The sequence below is a fragment of the Saccopteryx bilineata genome, chromosome 2 (genome assembly GCF_036850765.1).
Source record: "Saccopteryx bilineata isolate mSacBil1 chromosome 2, mSacBil1_pri_phased_curated, whole genome shotgun sequence".
Lineage (NCBI taxonomy): Eukaryota > Metazoa > Chordata > Mammalia > Chiroptera > Emballonuridae > Saccopteryx > Saccopteryx bilineata.
In genome coordinates this window covers 347,313,333-347,334,780 of record NC_089491.1, presented here as the reverse complement: position 1 = coordinate 347,334,780, position 21,448 = coordinate 347,313,333, and the positions used below count along the sequence as shown (strand labels likewise).

The window sequence follows — 21,448 nt, the reverse complement described above, 5'->3', positions numbered from 1 at the left end:
GGCGATGCTCTGCCCATCTGGGGCATCGCTCTGTTGCAACCAGAGCCATTCTAGCGCCTGAGGCAGAGGCCACAGAGCCATCCTCAGTGCCCGGGCCAACTTTGCTCCAATGGAGCCTTGGCTGCGGGAGGGGAAGAGAGAGAGAGAGAGGAAGGAGAGGGGGAGGGGTGGAGAAGCAGATGGACGCTTCTCCTGTGTGCCCTGGCCGGGAATCAAACCTGGGACTCCTGCACGCCAGGCCGACACTCTACCACTGAGCCAACCAGCCAAGGCTGTCCTGTCTTTTTAACCACCTCCTAGACAGCCCCTAGAAAGGTGTCAAACCCAAAGTAGGTGCTCAGTTAGTGTTTGTGGACCAAATGAGTGAGGACATGTAAAAGCCTGACGCCTTGGTTAAGCGAATTTGATTAGACCATGCTGAGGGTGAACTTGAACCTCTCTCCCTTTGCTACTGTTCATTGCGCAGGTGTTGGGAACCCAGCAGGACTTATTTTATTTATTTATTTTTTTTATTTATTCATTATAGAGAGGAGAGGGAGAGATAAAGAGAGGGACAGAGAGAGAGAGAGGAGAGACAGAAGGGGGGAGGAGCTGGAAGCATCAACTCCCATATGTGCCTTGACCAGGCAAGCCCAGGGTTTCGAACCGGTGACCTCAGCATTTCCAGGTTGATGCTTTATCCACTGCGCCACCACAGGTCAGGCCCAGCAGGACTTATAGTGAAAGAAAAATACCACTTTTTCTTATAGGAAAATTCAAATCAGTATGTGAGTGAGATAAAGAATGGAAACTCAAAAGAAAACTTGACTCTGTAACCCATTTGAAGAAGTCGTTGTTGGAGGCAGTGCCTTAAACGTATTCTTTTACATCTGGAACATTATCCTAGAATAAATGCAGTGCGGGCCCCTTCAGGGAACTGTGGTCCCTCCAGGGAAGCAGGATGCCCCGCTCCCTGGCCACCACGTCTACCACCCCCTTGGTGATGTGGTCTTAGGACCAGGCACTACCAGAAGACGCTGGAACATATCATCTTGGTGTCTCAGCCAGGAAACAAAAGTAATTGGCTTTACCTAGAAATCTACATGTCTGCCCTTTCAAGGTCAAATCCCATCTGTTGTTATAATGCTATACCTTTTTCTATTCCAGACTGGGATTGGATTCTATCTTCTTCAATTTAATTCAAAGGACAGGAGTCAGAAGTCAGTGTGTGTCCTTTCGTGGTTTAAAATCAACTAAAAAGCTCGAGCTCAATTTGGAAACATGAGGAAATTCTAAACAGAATCCCTGCAGTCTTTGCAGTCTAGCAGAAGCACGTGTATTTTCAGGTGCTTTGTTTCCTGTGAGCAGCATGTGCTGTTGTTTGAAAAAGCCACCTGTTCGTGCTCACCAATAACACAAAAGTGCTACTCTGACCTCAGCATGTTCCTACCTGGATGCCTCTCCAAGAAAACCATGGGTGACTTGGGGGGATCAGTGTGAACCTGGCTTCAGCTCTGTTCCTTCTAACCAGATTGGGGTCCTGGTTACATTGGGTGCCTTCAGCGTTGGCCAGTGAAGTCTCAGCTGTTGTCAGAACTGGTTTGCCTTCACTGTCTTAAAACATGGTTTCCGGTACAGCATTGGCCTGGCGTGCAGGAGTCCTGGGTTCGATTCCTGGCCAGGGCACACAGGAGAAGTACCCATCTGCTTCTCTACCCCTCCCCCTCTCCTTCCTCTCTGTCTCTCTCTCTTCCCCTCCAGCAGCCAAGGCTCCACTGGAACAAAGTTGGCCCGGGCGCTGAGGATGGCTCCATGGCCTCTGCCTCAGGTGCTAGAATGGCTCTGGTTGCAACAGAGCAATGCCCCAGATGGGCAGAGCATCGCCCCCTGGTGGGCATGCCAGGTGGATCCCAGTTGGGTGCATGCGGGAGTCTGTCTGACTGCTTCCCTGTTTCCAACTTCAGAAAAATACACACAAAAAAACCCCAAAACAGGCCCTGGCCGGTTGGCTCAGCGGTAGAGTATCGGCCTGGCGTGCGGGGGACCCGGGTTCGATTCCCGGCCAGGGCACATAGGAGAAGCGCCCATTTGCTTCTCCACCCACCCCCACCCCCTCCTTCCTCTCTGTCTCTCTCTTCCCCTCCCGCAGCCAAGGCTCCATTGGAGCAAAGATGGCCCAGGCGCTGGGGATGGCTCCTTGGCCTCTGCCCCAGGCGCTAGAGTGGCTCTGGTCACGGCAAAGCGACCCCCCGGAGGGGCAGAGCATCGCCCCCTGGTGGGCAGAGCGTCACCCCTGGTGGGCGTGCCAGGTGGATCCTGGTCGGGCGCATGCGGGAGTCTGTCTGACTGTCTCTCCCCGTTTCCAGCTTCAGAAAAAAATAAAAAAATAAAAATAAAAAAAAATAAAAAAAAAAACCCAAAACAAAAAACAAAACACATGGGTTTCCTCTGAACAGGATTTAAGGTTTATTTGTGGCTGTTATTAGAAATTGCAACAGCCCTGACTGGGTAACTCGGTTGGTTAGAGCATTATCCAGATACGCCAAGGTTGGGAGTTCAATCCCAGGTCAGGGCACATACAAGAATTAATCATGAGGAATCCATGAACAATGTGAACTGAGGAACGGAACAGAGGCAGAGGCAGGATCAAAGGGACCAGAGGGAAAGTGGTCAGAGGGAAGTGGAAGAGAAGATGGGATCAGAGAAGGGAAAGAGATTAGTGAAATTATATATACATAACTCAGCATTATAGAGAATAGGATAGCAAATCCTGGAGGGAAAGTGAGAATGCATTAGAAGAAGGGGCAAAGTAGGGGGGGTAAAGGGAACACAGGGAGGGGGAGATATATTCAGTGGGACACTTGAATCTATGTAAACACAATAAATTAAAATCATAAATAAAAAAGAGCAACTGTCTCTAAAAAAAAAGAATTAATGAATGCACACATAATTGTAACAACAAAACAGTGTTTCTCTTTCTCCCTTCCTCTCTCTCTAAAATCAATAAATTTTTAAAAATACAATATAGCATGTTGACTACATAGTAAGTCTATTAAACCGCTACATTCAACAAATAATATACTAGATAAAATTTTTTAAATCTTGAGAAGTATTTCATTTCATAGGCCCTCAGTGCCTTCTCCCAACGGGCTAAGGTGCCACAGGCTGAGGTGTCCTGTCTGCTGGTTTTCAGTTCTAACAAATATGCATCTGGGATATAAAACTGTTGCAACAAATTGGCATGAGTGACGGGTCTAATGGAGGTAAGATAAGTCCTTAGGGTAAAACCAGGAATTGGAAAAAAAAAAAAAAGATCAGACCACAAGGATGTATGAAAAAGCAATTACAAAGCCTTGTTATTTGAAAAAATAGGGAACTCCTAAATTTCAAAAAGCTAGATCTTGCTCACCGTCTCCATCTAGTGGTAGGTCCCTTGAGTGAGGTTTGATGAGTTTATAGGGGATCTACCTCACTTTCAGCCTGGTATCTGTCTGCCTCCTGGTCACTCTGATTTGGGAAAATATTTTTCACTCATGAAAGTGACTCTTTAAATCTATGTAATAAATGTGCAACTTTGTCTGGTTAGTTTGCTGAATTTCCCTGAAAGAGTAATTACAAGTTTGAAAATGTTAATGGCACATTATGAGATCCTTCAGGTGAGTCCACTGACTGAAATCCAAGTTCCGGTTTCTGCCACGCTAAAACATTAACAGTGGCATCCTGATTTCTTTCTTTCTTTTTTCTTTTCTTTTCTTTCCTTTTTTTTAAAGATAAATGATAGAGTTCATATGTTTATTCTCAATAAGGCAATTTTTTTGGCTTAGTCATCCTAACTTTATTCTTTTTTTTTTATAAGTAAATTTTTTTTTTAATTTATTCATTTTAGAGAGGAGATAGAGAGAGTCAGAGAGAGAGAGAGAGAGGAGAGAGAGACAGGGGGAAGGAGCTGGAAGCATCAACTCCCATATGTGCCTTGACCAGGCAAGCCCAGGGTTTCGAATGGCGACCTCAGCATTTCCAGGTCAATGCTTTATCCACTGCGCCACCACAGGTCAGGCCCCTAACTTTATTCTTTTGCTCACGAAGCACCTGATTACTTACTGCAGTGGTCCCTAACTTTTTTTGGGCCACGGACCGATTTAATGTCAGAAAATACTTTCACGGACTGGCTTTTAGGGTGGGACAGATAAATGTATCATGTGACCGAGACAAGCGTCAAGAGTGAGTCTTAGACAGATGTAACAGAGGGAATCTGGTCATTTTTAAAAAATAAAACATCGTTCAGACTTAAACATAAATAAAACAGAAATGATGCAAGTTATTTATTCTTTCTCTGCAGACCGGTACCAAATGGCCCACGGACCGGTACCGGTCCGCGGCCTGGGGGTTGGGGACCACTGACTTACTGTATCATACAGACAAAAACATGGCTTTTCAAATAAGCAGATTGAGTGTATAGCACCAGTCTTGGGAAAGGATTCCTTGTGTGAGTGTGAGTGTGTGTGTGTGTAAGTTTGCTAGGGCTGCCGTTACAAAGGATCACACACTGGGTAGCTTAAACAGAAACTTATTCTCTTACAATTTGGGGGGCCAGAGGTCAGTGAGGTTGGTCCTCCTGAGACCTTTCTCCTCAGCTTGTTAACTGTGGAGTTCTCCCTGTGATCTCCCGTGGTCTTCCCTCTGTGTCCTAATCTCTTCTTATAAGGACACCAGTCATGTTGGTTTGGGACCCATCCATAGGACCTTGTTTTATCTTAATTGCCTCTTTGAAGTCGATGGCTCTGAATGCAGTCACATTCTGAGATACTGGGGGTTGTTAGACTTCAACATATGGTTTTTCTTTTAAAGTAATTCACAGACTCTGATTAAATACACACATGCTTACCCCTACTCCCTTCCAAAACTCCATTAAAAGACAGTAAAAGCATGAAAAACTACACCTTCACAAGGAGAAAGAAGATGGGAGAGGAGACATTAGAGGGTGAGACACGTGACATGTTTTATCAGATGGAGCGGAAGGCACGGTGATCACTGACTGAGTGGAGTTCCTACGGGGGCGAGGGTGACCAGTGGGAGCAGGAGACTCAATCCTCTGAGCAGTGAGGAGGCTCTGGACCAGATGGCACTAGGGGCATGGGAGACAGGGATGAGGCTGGGGACACGGGAGGAACATCCCAGCCCTCCACCACCGCTGGAGTCCAGAGCCTTTATGGTGTGGAAGGGCATTCAGGTGACGGCACTGGCACAAAAGAAAGCATGAGGGTAAAGTCAAGGTCCCACGCTGATGTTATTCTCACGTGCACCCAGAACACAAGCAGCCACTTTCCATATATTCCCTCATTTCTTCCTCATGACAGGACAACCCCCTGGATAGGGTTTCCGATCCCCCGCTGCAAAGAAGGAAGCAAGAGTTTCAGGGGTTGGAAGTTCAATGAAGTCGTCTTTGTCCTGACATTAGGACAGGGCTGGGAGCAGACAAATGATCGCCTGGGGTACTGACAGGCAAAGTACCAGAGCTGGTTCAGATCTGCTCAAATGTGCAAGATTTGAACCAATGTTCTTCCAGAGTCCCTACTGACGCTATGAATTCCCCCACAGCATCCTGCCAGGCTCCCCACATCCCACGTGAGACCCTGTACTCTGGCCACCAAGGATAGGATATGCAGGATCAAGACTGGACTGGTGAGCTGGTGCTAGAGGTGGTCACACACCAGAGTCATTGCAAAAAAAGATGCCTTCCTTCCAAGTATGGTTTTAGGGATGGGAGGTGGGGAAGGGATCAAATGACATGAAATGGGTGTCTGAGGACTGGTAACCCAGAGGGGCCCCAAAGAAGGGCCGCACCATCTGGAGGCAGGGTATGGGGCAGGACAGTGACATTTGCTGCGGAGACGGGGAAGAAGAGGGACTTGGGCTCCTCTGGAGGTGAGAGGAGGGCAGCCTCACCACACTTCTTCCTAGGCTCCAGGACACCCAGCTCTCTGGCCCTGCCTGGGTGAGCGGCCAGGGTGAGGGTCAGGGTCAGGCGGCAGGACGGAGGGGGGCGGGAGGGGGGGACAGAAAGGCTCCAGGAGGGCACACTGCCCGGAGGCTGGTCCTAACGGGATGGGGCGGAGCCTCGGGCGGGCGCTGGGCGCTGGAGAGAGCCCAGGACCTGGGAATGGGAGGAGATGGGGCCAGCCCCTGGAGGGAGGGCGCGGCGGGGCAGGGGGCTGGAGGAGGCTGACTGCCTGGTAACCTCGCTGTGGGAAGCTAGGAGAGACCCCAAGGCGAAGAGAAGGTGAGGAGAGAGAGGGGGCTGGAGGCAGCTGGATGAGCTTGGGAAGGGGCAGGGAGGAGAGGGGCAGGCAGAGGGAGCTGCTCCAAGGGCCATGCTCCAAGGGCCAAACTTGTCACCTTGTACTCGAGCCCTTGCTTTAAAGCAACAACACCCTGGGGCTGGGAGAGGGGTGGTGTGGAAGGCCCGGAAAAAATGGCCAGGGAGGGAGGGTCTGCCTGAAGAAGACAGCCAAGTGTGTTTCCCAGGCGAGACCTCGTTTCTGGTTTAGGGGTGGAGCCATGGCAACAGGCAGCCAGTGCTGGGAGGGTTAAGCATCCTCCTTGGTTCCCACCCTGCCCTGGCCCCTCCATTGCTGACATCCTTCCAGCAATATCCAGCCCCCTTTTCATGCCCCAGTGTGCCCCCCACCCCGCCATTATCCTGGCGGGGATGGTGGTGGTAAGGGTCCTTGGAGGCTAGGACCTGGGAGCCAGAAGACCCAGGGTGGGAAGGGGAAGCGGAGAGGGGCTCTTGGGGCTGCTGGGGCTGCTGGGGCTGCTGGGGTAGAGGAGAGAGAGAAGAGCCAGAAACGGTGGGGAGGGAAGGACGGAGGGGGGAGCGCTCCTCTGGCTGTTGGCCAAGGACAAAAGCCGACTCAGCATCTACCCAGGACAGGGCCAAACCACACTAAGCTGGACCCAGGGAACAGCGGAAGGCAGGATGGGGAGGAGTGAAGAACAGGGGAATACCAGGGGGATTTCGGCCAAGGCCATTTCCTGTCCCTCTACCCCTGCCCAGAGCTCTGCCAGGCATGCCCCCCCCATCTCCCGAGAGCGGGGCCAAGGCGCTGGTGGCTCCACTGGCCAGTGTGAAAAACTGAGGATCACACACACGCTTTGCAGGACCAGGTGACAGAGGTGGAGTCATGTGGCGGTTGCTGATCCTGCTGGCCCTTTGGCTGGGCACAGTGGGCTTGGGCAGGGCGGAGCTCACAGCAGCCCAGCACCAGGGCCTGCGGGTGGCCCTGGAGGAATTCCACAAGCACCCGCGTGTGCAGTGGGCCTTCCAGAAGACCAGTGTGGACAATGCCACGGAGACGGTTAGTAGCATGACCAGTGGAAGGGAGGGCGTTAGGGCCACACTCCAGGCAACCAGCACATTTCCAGGAAGCAGGTGCAAAGTGCTTGGGCTCAGAGCACCCAGCTCTCTGGAGAAAGGCCACCACCCCAGCCGCCACTGGATGTGCTGTTTCACAGTGGGGAGGAGGGACTGGTCCCCTCCAGGAGTTGCTCTGCACACTCAACTGGCTGCTGGCCTTCCTGTGTGTGTGTGTGTGTGTGTGTGTGTCTGTGTCTGTGTGTCTGTCTGTCTGTCGATAGGTCTTCCCGAAGGGGACCTTTGTGAAGATAGAATTTAAGCTCCAGCAGACAGACTGCTGGAAGAAGGACTGGAAAAAAACCGAGTGCAAGGCCAAGCCCACTGGGGTGAGTACAGACACATGTGTGTGCCAGGCCTAGGGCACGCACTTGGGTGTCGGTGTATGGGATTGGGATTTGTCAGAGATCCAGCAAGAAGCCCTGAGGTCGGAGACCCCTCCCCTGTAGAGCCTGTGGTTATGACTGGGATGGAGGGGAGGGGTGGCCTGGGCCTGGACAGGCGGCCAAGAGAGGGGCCACTGGGACAACTTTCCATCCCTCTCCCAGGCTTCAGGTCACTGGTGGAAACCCATGGGGTGGGGTGGCTCTGGCCCCAGGCCTGGTGAATTCTGTTTTCTGAGTCTGCAAGTGGAGATGGCCCAGCCTAGGCTGATCCATAACAGGGCTTAACTGTAAACAGCCACCTTGGGGACAAAACCTGCTATGGGGGAGACCCCCGGGCTGGGAATGAAACCGTGCGGCTCTGGACCCGGCTCTGCCAAGCACCAGCCCTATGGCTCTGTAGGTTCTCTGAAGGCCTCAGTTCCCCAACATCTGTTCAAAGAGGGATTGCGTTGTACCCTTCGTTTTCCAGACTCTGCCAGAATCCTGGTGTTCAAATAAAATCTTACAAGAAAATGCAAATAAATATGAGATGATAATACATAAATAAAAGTTCCATGGTTTTGAAAACTGCAGGATGGTCTGAATTCTGGAATTCCCCAAGCCCAGGGTGGGCTGTGCCCGAGACAGGCTTTACTCCAGGGCCTGCAGGGGAAAGGACCCCATTGCGGGCAGCCCTCCCACCACAGCCTCCACCCCTGTGAGGCCACAGGCGTCCCCTCATCCCTTTCCTCCCCTGGCCCCACACCCCTCTCCCCAGAGGAAGCGGAAATGCCTGGCCTGCATCAAGCTGGACCCTGACTCTAAAGTCCTGGGACGGATGGTCCACTGTCCCTTAGAGACACAGGTTCAACAGGTAAGAGTGGGCAGAGGAAGCAGAGAGGTGGGGAGGTGGCTGGACCTGTCGGGGAGGTCTAGAGGCAGAAACCTGGATGGAGGAGGAGCAGGGAAGGAAAAGGCGCTGAGGGATGGAGGAAGAGTGAAGAGGGGTGAGGATGAGGAAGGGGTGAGACAGCTTGGAGTGGGGAGGAAAGGTGAGGTGAAGGGGGCGAGGAGGATAAGGAGGTATTCCCTAGGGGCTGAGAAGGTAGATGGGGGTGGGGAGCAAAGGGGGCAGAGGCAGACCCAGCGCATCTGTCCGGGCACTGCCCTGGCCCTGAGCAAAGCTGGCGCCAGCAGGAGTCCACGGAGCACCAGGAGACGCAGTGCAGCAGGGTGGCGCAGGCCGGCGAGGACCCGCACAGACCCTACTACCCAGGACAATTTGCCTTCCTCAGGTCCCCCTAGCTGAGGTGGACAGGTAGGTGGCCAGGGGCCGGGAGGCCTGTGGAGCAGGGACAGCCCTGGGTGAGGTCCGGGTGGAACAGAGGGCCCTTGCCAGGCTGCTGGTCTGGGGGTGGAGGCAGGCAGGGACTCGGGAACCTGGAAGGAAGCTGGGGCCAGGGCCGAACAGCCTCCTCACACCCGAACCTTGTTTCTTTTCCCTCTCCTCTAGAACCCCATTTGCTCTCTGCAGAGCGGTGTGAGGTAGCCAGGAGCGCCAGCCCTCGTTCCGGGGAACCCGGACTGATGACTCGTGATCCCCGAGCAAATAAAGCTGCTCTCAAAGCTGTGCTCTCCTCCATTGCTTCGCGCACTCCTCCCCTCACTGACTGTGGGGACCCCCAGCAAGGAAAGGCTGGGAAAGCCTCACAGGAGAAAGCAAAGCTCCGGGGGAGCAGAGCACCCAAGATAGGGGCCGGGGCCTCCCACATGCTCCTCCTCCCCACAGGGGAGGCCAGAGGGGGCAGGGACCCCGTCCTGCTCTCAGGAGCTCATGCTCACGTGAAATGACAAGCAGTGATGCAAATTAAAACACAAGTATTTAATGGGGATTAGTGTGGGTGGGAATGGGCAATAAAGGCTCCAGGGGGCTGGGGGCCAGGGCAGAGGGCCATCTGGACGGGCAGATCTGGAAGGGGGTCAACGCCGGCTTCCGTATTTCGCTCTGCTCATGTGCTCCTCCAGGATCACGGGCACAGGAGGCTTCCCGGCCTTGCCTTGGCCGCTGTCGCCTCAAGGAGAAGCCGCTCTCCCACTAAGTCTCAGCAGGGATGGCAGCCAAGGCGCAGGCCCCTTCCCCAGGCGCACGTCCTGGGCGGAGAACAGCCTCCCAGGGCCTGCTGCTCCTGGAGCATGCTCCCAAGGCCCTTGCACCTGGGAGCAGCTTCGCTGGGGAATGCAGAGCCAAGTTTGCTTGCGGTAGGAGTGGGCGGGAGCCTGCTCTCAGGAATGGAGATACACGAAGAGACAGTTTGGAGGGACAGTGACCGGCGTGATGAAACCACGAAGACAAGTGCAGAAGCAGGACGGGAGATGTGGGCAGCTGGGCCACAGACAGCCAACCCGGCAGCCATGTGCCCGGCAGCCATGTGCCCGGCAGCCCTGGGCCATGGGGTGCATTCAAAACACAAAGGACGACGCAGCGCCCATGGGGCTGAGCGCTTGCGCAGCCCGAGCCAGGCTGTCCCGGGCCTGCCGGTCCAGCTCATGGCACTCCTGCAGAGTGTCCTGGAACTGCCGGCAGGCCTCCTCCAGGATGGAGCTGCTCCGCACCGGCTGGGACTCCCAGTAGCCTGGCTCCACCCAGGGCTGGGCCTTGTGGGCACCAGGGCCTGCACTGGAGCTGGGGCCCAGGCTGGAGTTGGGCCACAGGGAGCGGTCCAGGTCACGGCACAGCTGGTAGAGCTCGCTGCCGCGGCCTGTCACACGCTCCCCGTCGATGACCTTCAGGCCAGGCAGCAGCTCAAGGACCGCAGCCCCGTAGGAGGGGCTGGCGCAGAGTGGGTTGCTGAGCCGGGCCAGAGGGTCACGGAGCCGCAGGTGCTCCAGGCTGCGCAGCCCACCCAGGCACTGCAGCTGGCTGGGCGTAGCCAGCAGGTTGCCAGCCACATTGAGACTCTGCAGGTTCTCACAGGCGGCCAGCGGCTCCAGCCCCCTCAGCCGGTTGTTGGCAACGTTGAGGACCGCCAGCTGGCGCAGAGAGGCCAGGGGGCCCAGCTGGGCAAGTGCATTGCCCGACAGGTCCAGCCACTCGAGGCCCAGGCACTGGCCCAGGCAGCCCAGGTCCACCAGCCCCAGGCCACGCAGCTTCAGCAACAGGATGGACTCCAGGGCGAACTCGCCCGAGCGCGACCTGAGCATCTGGGGTGTGACACGCACCCCTTCGGCCTCTGCTGGCTTCTCGCAGTCCGGCTCCATATGATGGAGTGGGGCCAGGTGACCTGGGATTGATTGTCTGTCGTAGGGACACGGGCAGCACTGGGGGCCAGCTGGCTGTTCACCCCAGAAGAGCCATCACTGACCCTGACTGGGCCGGTACCAGACGCCTGTTTCCAACACCACTGCTCACAGTCCAGCAGGTCCCTAAGGAGAAACAATTAGACAGTCAGCAGGCCTCTCCTACACCTCTGTGACCCTGAAGCAGGTGACAGTACAAAGTGCCACCCTGCCTCCACCACGAGGGCCAGACACCCAGGTGGCCCAGCAAGACCTTAGGACTAGGATGCAAGTCTAAGACGCAGGAGTACAAAAGGCCCCTCAGAGGAGGCGGGGTCAGGCCCAGACCCCACCCCAGAGGACTCTGGACAGAATTCAGGCCCAGTGTTGCCAATTCTTCCTATTTCCAAACCTGCACTGGGGGCAAGATCTCATCAGTTTATTTTTTTCACAACCACTCATGAGCTCTCTGTTTTACCCATCTAAATATATTTTGAATAGATAACAGGTCACCATATCACCAATCCCTTTTGTCCCCCCTGGAGAGCCTTGCACAGGTGACCACTAACAGGATCACCTGGGCCTGGCTATTCACTCAACGATGTTCTTGACATAATTTTTAAAAATTATTAGCAGTAAGCCCTGGCCGGTTGGCTCAGTGGTAGAGTGTCGGCCTGGCGTGCAGGAGTCCCAGGTTCGATTCCCGGCCAGGGCACACAGGAGAGGCGCCCATCTGCTTCTCCACCCCTCCCCCTCTCCTTCCTCTCTGTCTCTCTCTTCCCCTCCTGCAGCCAAGGCTCCATTGGAGCAAAGTTGGCCCGGGCGCTGAGGATGGCTCTGTGGCCTCTGCCTCAGGCGCTAGAATGGCTCTGGTTGCAACAGAGCAACGCCCCAGATGGGCAGAGCATCACCCCCTGGTGGCCGTGCCGGGTGGATCCCAGTCAGGTGCATGAGGGAGTCTGTCTTGACTGCCTCCCTATTTGCAACTTCAGAAAAATACAAAAAAATAAAAATAAAAATTATTAGCAGTAAATTCAAAATGGCTTCTAGATTAGATTAGGTGGGCCAGTTTGTAACCTCTGGTCCTTCAGGGGACTAGCCTTCCGTCCTAGAAGAGGAAACAGGCTGAAGGCGGGGACAAGGACACCTGGGGATAAGAGGCAGCACTGCCAGACCCCTCCCCCCCACACCAGGACTCTCCACCCCCTCCCCCACACCACCCATTCAAACTAGCTCTTCACTCTGGTGTCAACAGAACAGCCTCAACCACTGTTCCAGCTGCAAACATGATGTCATTTCTAAAGAAAGCAACTGGGCTGGAGAGGTGGGGACCATCCTGGAGGGAGGGGTAGGGTGACACCACAGTTGGTTCCAGGAAGGCAGGGGAGGGGCCTTTCAAATTACCAGTGGCTATGGGACAGCAGAAGCCCAAGTGCCAGTGCAGGACAGGACGAGCACGAGGGAGGTGGGAGGGTGGGAGGGTGGGAGGCTGCCGCCTAAAGGGGTCAATGTTTCCCCAGAGTGGAACACAAGAAGGCACCTCTGCTCCAAGTGGCAGCGTCCCAACTCTGCAGACTGGTCAGGCCCGGGCCAGGCGGGGTGACGCCTGCAAAGAACCATGGGACTATTCACTGCTGTTGACAAAACCTGGGACTCCAGAGTGTCGGCAGTCCCAAGTCCAAGCCTGCATTTCCATAATCAAGGCCACTTTGTACTCCCCCCCCCCCAGGAAACCAGGCCAAGAAACTCCTCCCACGCCCCTTACAGGAGAACTGGGGAGGCTGCTTACAGCTCAACCCCAGCCCCATCTCTGAGAAGGGGGTCCCTATGTCTCTATCTAGCTCCCACGTGGTCTGCAACAGTCCAGCAATTTCTCGTTTAGATCTCATTTCTTTCCAAGAGACTGGAGGCATCTAAGTCTGGGTCACTATGTGAATAAAGCTACTAGGGTCAGTCAGCGGGGATTGGGGCAGTCCCCTGTACATCTAGTTAAAACTGCTCTGGCCCGGGGGGGTGGCAAAGGGCACTAGACACCTGCTACAAATGCACTAGCAGACAAGGACCCCACCGAGGGCAATGGAGTGATGCAGAGGGAGGAGAGTCTAGAACAACGTGCAGGGACCTGGCCATGTGACTGCATGAAGATGCTCCCTTCTCTAACAGTTGGGACACAGATGGGACAAGCTGGGGAGCAAGACCTCCAGTTTGAGGTGGTCCTGTGGCGTCAAGCTTAGGAGACAGATGACATTCTAAGCTGAAGGGATCCAGGCATGGCCTGCAGAGGTGCCTGGTGAAAGCGTGTGGCACAACAGCCCAGAGTTTTGGGGGACACAGAGCTCTTTCATTATCTGTAGGCCTCTCGGCAGGAATATGCATATCCTCCCCAGAAAGGCACTATTTGAGGGTGAAAGTGGCCACTATCTGAGTGGTGTACAGTGGAAAGGTCAAAGGTGGAAGTCAGGAAAACACAACCTTGACAAGGCTGAATGAGGATATGGCTGAGCAGCCAGAGGGGGAAGTTGTGATCTATAAGGAGAACTATCAGCACTGTGTTCAAATGCCCCGCTGGGCTCAGGGGCACTCTCAGGTGAAGGGGAGGCTGCAGCAGCCCATGAGGGTGAGGGCCCAATGCCCTGAGGAGCTGGGTGACTGTTTAGATGGACATGTTAGCTGTGAAGAGTGGGAGAGATTAAGGGGAGCAGGCAGAGCAAAGGAGCAACGGAGAGAACCTTGAGAACTGTGTGTGCTCCCCACTTGAAAGCTAGGAGGAACTCCTTTTGCAAAAAAGGAAACAGTGGAGCCCTGGCCGGTTGGCTCAGTGGTGGAGCGTTGGCCTGGCATGCAGGAGTCCTGGGTTCAATTCCCGGCCAGGGCACACAGGAGAAGCGCCCATCTGCTTCTCCACCCCTCCCCCTCTCCTTCCTCTCTGTCTCTCTCTTCCCCTCCCACAGCCAAGGCTCCATTGGAGCAAAGTTGGCCAGGGCGTTGAGGATGGCTCCATGGCCTCTGCCTCAGGCGCTAGAATGGCTCTGGTTGCTGCAGAGCAACGCCCCAGATGGGCAGAGCATCGCCCCCTGGTGGGCATGCCGGGTGGATCCCGGTCGCGCACATGCAGGAGGCTGTCTGACTGCCTCCCCGTTTCCAACTTCAGAAAAATACAAAAAAAAAAAAAAAAGAAAAAAAAAAGAAAATGAAACAGTAGAGAAGAGAGATCACGAGGAAGCTGAAACCAGGCCCTCCAAGCCCGAGGTCCCATGCTCTCCAGCAGCCGTGGGTCTCGTGCCCTCGCCTGCAGTTACATGAACAGCACCACGTAGTCTTGGAGGCAAAATGCTGAACCTCCTGTGCAACAATGACCTCCGCTCTTCTCATGGTCCCGTCTCACCACAAAGCCATACACCTCAACCAGGCAGGTCTGGGCACAGCCTGTGCCCACCCACCCATGCAAACACACCTACTGTAACGCACAGGCCAGGAGTGGGCTCTGCGTGATGAGAGAATGGCTCATCCTCATCCACACCCACATGTCAGCATTTCTCTAAAAATAGGAGTCTTCCTGGTCCTGTTATGCAAATGAGCCGACAGAGACTAATGGCCCAAAGTGTGAGTTTGAGACAAGGACTTGGTTGCATAGATGAGACAGTGACTATGACACAGTGGACACTTGGGTGTCAGGAAGGCTCATGTGTCCTGTGCATTCACCCTTTGCTGACTGTCAGTTTACCTGTGGAGGAAGTGGGCCGAAAACAATGCCCAGGAGTCAACCAGTAAAAAGTTTACTGTGACACTTCTCACAACAGATGACAAATGCACATTTGAGGACAACTACCAGATGGAGACCCTTGGGCTACACCCTGGGGGGCAGTCAAAAAGGCACCAGTGGGCTCACATTGACAGGCACGGCACTGGGAAGCAAGAGGTAAGGAGGGCTGGAGCAAGTGACAAGTGGGGGCAGCAGATACTTGCAGTGTCGGGAGTAGGTGGAAAGGGCTGAGCTTTGGGATGGGAGGGAAAAGGCTGGGCTGTGTCTCTAAACAGAGAAACAGGTGCAGCGGGAAGAAGGGTAAGGTACAAACACAGGAGAGAGACGGATGGCAGGACCTTCCGGAGGGAAGGGTGCCAGAGCACCTGTGGTGGGCAGGTTTATCCCCAAAGATGAGAAAGAATCTATCATATTTCCCCATGTATAAGACACACCCTTTTTCAAGAAACTCAGGGTCTAAAAACTGGGTGCGTCTTATACAGTGGTTGTGGCATTTCAAATGCTATAGATCGGTGTTTCTCAACGTGGGGCCCACGCCCCACAGGGGGGCAATTCCATAGTTAAAGGGGGCAATTTGAAAATGGACTCGACACGACTTTAACTCTTTCGCCCCGGGCCATTTAAATGCAATGCTAGATATTGGTGCCAAATTTAACAAAAAATGCAATTCTTAAATAATTGTGGTAAATAACTATTAAGTATAATTTCATTTGACGAGACCAAAATATCAACTGGGTGATTGGCGTCGTCAAGTAAACTTCGTCCTGGGTTCACTGCGGAGCGTGCCGTCTGCCGCGGGGAACCCTGGACGTTTTAAAAACTCGCTAAACAACGCAGTTAATCTCACCTAATTGGCCCATCGCAACTTCTGTAGTGTTTCACATCATTCAGTTGGTGTTAATTTGAAATAAGTGTCAGTCATAACTGTTGTAAAAGCTCGTTGATTTAATAAATATACATATATATATAGTATAGATATAATTGGTAAGTATTTGATTTTATTTTTATCAATATTAAACTCTTTATTAAGTATTTCTTGCATCGGGGCTAGAAAGCACTAATATTTTATAAATATTATTGGGGCTATAATAGTGCATGCACGACAATTTTAATTTTAGAAGCATAACTTTCCAGAAAATTTTGTCAAGTGGAAAAAATATAGATACCTTTTGATTTGCAGTGGTAGTGTAGTAAATGTGTTATATACATTTAAATAAATATGAATTTTTAGTATATGTTTACTCTGTCACATTGAATATATTTTAAGACATATTTTAATATTAGTTTTTAATTGATCTTATTTTTATTTCTTATAGCCCATAGTAAAATGAGTGGTGCAAGCAAGAAAAAACCTCGTCAATATTCGGAGGAATATTTAAAATTTGGGTTCATACCCGCTGTTCACGATGAGCGGATTTCTTTTTGTCTTTTATGCCAGCAATGCTTGACCAACGAATCAATGAAACGAGGTCGTCTTGAGGTGCATTTGAGGGCGAAACATAGTGCTCATATTAATTCAGATTTGAGTTACTTTAAAACTTTAAAGAAAAATTTTGAAAAAAGAACATTAAAGTCTCTATTTATTGCTCATACTTCAACTAATAATCGTGTTCTTGAGGCTAGTTATCAAATTTCTTTATTCATCGCTAAAACTGGAGAAAATCACACTATAGGAGAGAATTTAATAAAACCGTCAATATCAGCATTTCTTAAAACGGTTCTTGAAAAAGATGACAAAGATGTAAAAGCTATGCCACTCAGTGACAATACTGTTAGCAGAAGAATAGACGAAATGAGTGAGGATATTGAAAAACAACTTATTGAAAAGCTGAAAACAAGAAAATTCTCCTTGCAAATGGATGAATCAACTTTGTGAGACAGTGAGGCAGTATTGATAACTTTAGTAAGATATATTGATAAAGGACATTTTGCTGAAGAAATGTTGTTCTGTAAAAGATTAGAAAGCACCACTACCTCCAAAGATATATATAATAAGCTAAAAAACTACTTAGATGTCAATGATATACCAATGAAAAATAGAACATCTTGTGCTGCAGATGGTGCTCCCAATATGATGGGCAAGAAAAATGGCTGCTTAAAATTGATGAAAAATGCGAATCCAGAAATGATTCTTGTGCATTGTTATTCATAGGAAAAACTTGGTAGCTAAAAACATCTCGCCTGTTCTGAATGAAGTATGACATACAGTAATAAAGTGTGTTAATGCTATTAAAGCTAGTGCCAAATGTGAGCGTCTTTTCAAGCTATTTTGTGAAGAACAAAATGAAGACCATGTGAGACTTTTACTTCATACTGAAGTAAGATGGCTATCTAAAGGAAACTGTTTGAAAAGATTTATGGAACTGTTTGATGCTCTTAGTGATTTTTTAAGCTACAAACCTGAAATGAAGTATCTGTTAACAATAGATGGTAAAGCATTTGTGAGTTATTTAGCCGATATCTTTGAAAAACTAAATATATTAAATAAGCAACTTCAAGGAACAAATAAAATTCTTGTCGATGCAAAAGCAAAGATATTTGGTTTCATTACCAATATTGAGTTATGTCAGAAACATATTAACAACAAAAACTTTAAACAGTTTCATTGGCTCCAAAAATGTGAAGTAACTGATACCGCTTTACTTGTTATTGTCAATCATTTGAATATTCTATCGGCTGATTTAAAAGAAAGATTTTCTGATTTAAAACAAATTGATTTCCCAACATGGATGATGCAGCCAATGTTAGTGGATTTGTCTGATATATCAAATATGCAGTATCAAGAAGAACTCACAGAATTGCAAAATGATGAGTCAGTTAAAGCTTTATTTAATATCAAAGGAGCGCCTGACCTGTGGTGGCGCAGTGGATAAAGCATCAACCTAGAAACACTGAGGTTGCCGGTTCAAAACCCTGGGCTTGCCTGGTCAAGGCACATATGGGAGTTGATGCTTCCTGCTCCTCCCCCTTCTCTCTCTCTCTCTCTCTCTCTCTCTCAATCTCTCTCAATCTCTCTCTCTCTATCTATCTTCCCCCTCCTCTCTAAAATGAATAAATAAATAAAAATTAAAAAAAAAAAAAGAAAGATTCACAGATAAGGAAAATGAGTTAATATCAAAGGAGCGATGGCATGGCTTTGTGAGGAAACAGAAATCAAATACCCAAATTCAACCAAATGTGCAAGAAAACTATTGCTACCGTTTCCATCTTCATTTTTAGCTGAATGTGGATTTAGTGCTGTAAATGATTTACTGGTAAAAAAAAGAAATCGGCTGGATATAACACAACGTGGAGACTTGAGACTAAAGCTAACCAAATTGGAACCTAATATAAAATCTCTGTGCAGCAAGCATCAAGCACAAGGATCACACTAAATTAAAATAATAAATTAATATAGAAAAATCTGTATTAAAATTATTTGGAATTTAAATTTGTTTTTCATTATATGTTTTGAAATTTTACTTACTGTGTTTTGTTAACAATTTCATAGTGATTTCTTCCTAGAACCTATCATTTATGTTTATTAAGTGAACAAATCAATTTTTTAATGTTAAAAATTATGTATGTTACATAGGGGGGACATAAAAATTTTAGAAAGGTTAAGGTGGGGCATGGCACAAAAAAGGTTGGGAAACACTGCTATAGATGGAACTGAGGACGAGGCAATATACAAAGACAGTAATTCATCATCAGACACAGATGAGGACAAACTAATGGATGGGAGTTTTGACAGCATTGAGGACTTGTATCAATTTTATGATGAATAAAACTTGAGTTCAATAACTTTATGTAATTTTTTTTTCAAATTTCGCGCCCCAAAACTTAGGTGTGTCTTATACATGGGGAAATACGGTATTTCTTCTGATAGAGCAAAGAGGGAAGGATGCCTGTGGTGGCAGCAAGTCCTTGGGCGTGGACAGAAGGAACTGAGGCACTTTATGGGCAGGAGCCTAGATTCCCAAGGGGAAACCATGTGCTCACAGAGGCACCAACCTGCTGGCTGAGCCCCGGACTGGGGGGCAGGACGAGGCGGGGCGGGGGGGGGGGGGGGCGGGACTCAGCGCTTCACCATGTGCTGGCTCCGAGGATTAGAGACTTCCAACCACCATTACCAGGACTTTCCCACGTGCATGGCCAGAAGGAAAAGGGCCACTTTTCCATTTTCTTGTGCCTGCTGCACCCCAGGGGCCTCGTGCAGAGCTCAGCCCGCCCTGGGCATTTGGTAAGTATGATCGACCTCTCTCTGGGTCTTCACTCGGGCCAGTCCCACTGGCCGCCTCTTCTCTCAGCTCCTGAGCTGGGGGAAAGGCAGGTGTCTGTCCCGCAGGCCCTAGGAGATTTCAAAGCAGTAACCAGGCCCTCAAACCTTCGGGGTCTCATCCCCCACCCACTCACCTGTGAGGAGATGGACAGGTGCTGAGGAAAAGGACGGGAGAAATGTGTGGGAGAGCAGAGCAAGCCACTGCATATTTTTGGGTTTTGTCCCACATGCAAATGTGGCTACGTGCAAATCCTAAGAAAGATGTTTCAAATAATCGTGCTTTAGATTTCACATTATGCAAAAGTGACATAAAATGAGATCCGTTTTAAAACTGCACACCAGCAAGAAGAATCCTTTGCTCTCTCCTGCAGCCTTTCTTTCCCTAACGGGTTAAGAGCGGGAAGTCCAGAGCCAGCCCACGTGTCCAGAGCCAGCTCACGTGGGTCTAAAGCCTGGCTGCTATACCCATCAGCTATGACCGTGCACGCGTGTGCTTGGGTTTCCTTAAGCAGCTCCCCCCCCCCCCCGCCCCAGGTTTGCTAAGGACTGAGTTCATGTACATAACAGAGTGATTAATGGACATGGGTACATTCTGGCCTCACCTGGCGTTTGTTTTAGGCACCGGGAAGGGGTGGCCAGCCTGAGAGGGGGACACCTGGGCAAGCTGCCTCCGCCCTCCCCAGCCCCGCCTCAGCGTCCACTTCTGTGAAGCAGGACCACCACGCCCTGTCCCCGGCTTACCTAAAGCCAGAGGTCCGGGATCTGGCCAGCCGCCCGCTAAAACTAGGCTGGCGAAACTATATAGCCGGGCGCAGCTCCCACAGTAGCCACCCCGAACCTAGTGGCGAGCCGCCAGCGAAGCCCAACAACGCCTAGGCAACCGCAGAAGCCACCGGAAACGCCCAGCAGAACCTGAGGGAGCTTCCACTTCCGGGCGCGCAAGGGCCTACTTCCGGGATCAACAGCCCCTGCCTGACCCCGCCTGCGGTTGGTGAAATTTCTCAGCCCGGCTCGCACCGAATGCGCAGGCGAGGGCGATTGAAGCCGGAAATGATGGGGAATCTCACCGTCTCCTCGCAGGAAGTCGTGTCCTGCTCTATTACCCGGATTGTTTCTTACTATTAAGGTGACCAACTTTTTTCCAATGAAAAAGAGGACAAAAATAAATTGAAGAAGACAATATCCTAAATAAAAGAAACATTTTATTCATTGCACCAATAATACACTGTAATATGATAAATGCATAATAAAAACATTTGTAATATTTTATATTGTAATTATGCTTACATGTCCATTAATTTTTAATAATAATTGTAAGAAAAAAGTACTTATTTAGATACAAATACATCACATCACACACAATGGATCAGCTCTGCATGGATCAAGTACATTTACAGATTTGTCTTCCAATATCAAAAAGGAGGACATGTAGGAGGACATTTTTTGAGGGAGAACGGAACTTACAAAAGAAGAACTATTCTCCCTAAAGGAGGAGGATTGGTTAACTTATATAAGTTACTACTTCCGTACTGCTAGTTAGCAGTATGGCCTTGGAGAATGCAGTCACACGTGCTCCTGGCTAATGGTGGCCTAGTCTTCCCCATCTGCTAAGCAGTCCCCAGCTCCTTCGACTCGAAGCTCTCTGCACCGCAAACCTACGGAGCGCAACCCCGGTCTTGTGCGCATGTGCAGGCATATAATCTCAAGAACGATGGTGATAGGCATTGTCTGGGTCTCTTCTTGGCATGAGGATTTACTCAGGATGTCAGGAAACCTACCCAGTATCTCGGGACAAATTCCCATGCCTAGCGATGCCCTGAAGGCCAAATGTGAATGTATGTGATCATGACCACTGAGCACTCCAGCACCTTCCCACATTGTACCGTCCAGGGGCCAAAGAGCTGCCTCAGGTGGCCAGATGGAAAGTGCTCTCACTCCCACTGTGGTCCTAACTAGGCACCACGGTGCCCGACTGTCTCACAGGCTACCCTGAGCTGCTTTCTAGAGTCAGACAAATTCTAGGACCTTCGCCAGTCAGCTGTGTTCTTTAGCAAGCGTGGTCTGTTTTTTACCGTCTCCTTCCAGTGCTCCTTCTCTGTTCTCAAGTAAATCAACTCTAGGTCTAACCCTTCAGCTTAGGCTAAAACTAGGACCCCTGCAACAAAAGTATACATCTTTACACTTTATCCAAGTTATTTTATATATTACTTTAATTTCTCTATGCCTCAGAGATGGGTGTATTGGTTTCTCTGACATATAGATGAGGACACAGTCGCATGGCATGTTGAAAGGAGGAGATGGAAGGAGCACACATTTTTTAATTGTGTTGGTACATAGCGGTCCATACAGAATGGACTCAGAGCTGGTCTTTTTGCAGTGTTAACCCACAG

General features: G+C 50.5%; 2 protein-coding genes across 5 annotated transcripts; one reads left to right on the top strand and one right to left on the bottom strand.

The window, feature by feature from the left end:
- Positions 1-6,133: 6,133 nt before the first annotated feature.
- On the top strand, positions 6,134-9,388 carry RARRES2 (retinoic acid receptor responder 2). 2 transcript variants are annotated; one of them, XM_066255310.1, is made up of 6 exons: positions 6,134-6,259; positions 7,141-7,337; positions 7,618-7,722; positions 8,537-8,632; positions 8,956-9,076; positions 9,272-9,388. In XM_066255310.1, exons 2-5 carry the CDS (start codon positions 7,164-7,166, stop codon positions 9,061-9,063), a joined length of 483 nt encoding a protein of 160 aa, XP_066111407.1. In that variant the 5' UTR covers positions 6,134-6,259; positions 7,141-7,163; the 3' UTR covers positions 9,064-9,076; positions 9,272-9,388. The 2 variants fall into 2 exon arrangements, with proteins under 2 accessions (XP_066111407.1, XP_066111406.1); XM_066255309.1 differs by having other exon boundaries at positions 8,943-9,076.
- A 251-nt stretch (positions 9,389-9,639) lies between these two features.
- On the bottom strand, positions 9,640-20,171 carry LRRC61 (leucine rich repeat containing 61). 3 transcript variants are annotated; one of them, XM_066262611.1, is made up of 3 exons: positions 19,800-20,171; positions 19,193-19,310; positions 9,640-11,181 (listed from the first exon to the last, which is right to left on the bottom strand). In XM_066262611.1, the coding sequence occupies exon 3, from the start codon at positions 11,014-11,016 to the stop codon at positions 10,219-10,221; it is 798 nt and encodes a 265-aa protein (XP_066118708.1). In that variant the 5' UTR covers positions 11,017-11,181; positions 19,193-19,310; positions 19,800-20,171; the 3' UTR covers positions 9,640-10,218. The 3 variants fall into 3 exon arrangements, with proteins under 3 accessions (XP_066118708.1, XP_066118709.1, XP_066118707.1); XM_066262612.1 differs by lacking the exon at positions 19,193-19,310 and adding an exon at positions 12,575-12,640; XM_066262610.1 differs by lacking the exon at positions 19,193-19,310.
- Between the last annotated feature and the right edge of the window lie 1,277 nt (positions 20,172-21,448).

Bases quoted from the DNA above. Each gene is read 5' to 3' on its own strand.
- LRRC61 (XM_066262611.1), bottom strand. From the start codon at position 11,016: ATGGAGCCGGACTGCGAGAAGCCAGCAGAGGCCGAAGGGGTGCGTGTC.
- RARRES2 (XM_066255309.1), top strand. From the start codon at position 7,164: ATGTGGCGGTTGCTGATCCTGCTGGCCCTTTGGCTGGGCACAGTGGGC. The intron at 8,633-8,942 runs GTAAGAGTGGGC...CCCTGAGCAAAG, and splicing joins TAGAGACACAGGTTCAACAG to CTGGCGCCAGCAGGAGTCCA. The intron at 9,077-9,271 runs GTAGGTGGCCAG...CCTCTCCTCTAG, and splicing joins CCCCTAGCTGAGGTGGACAG to AACCCCATTTGCTCTCTGCA.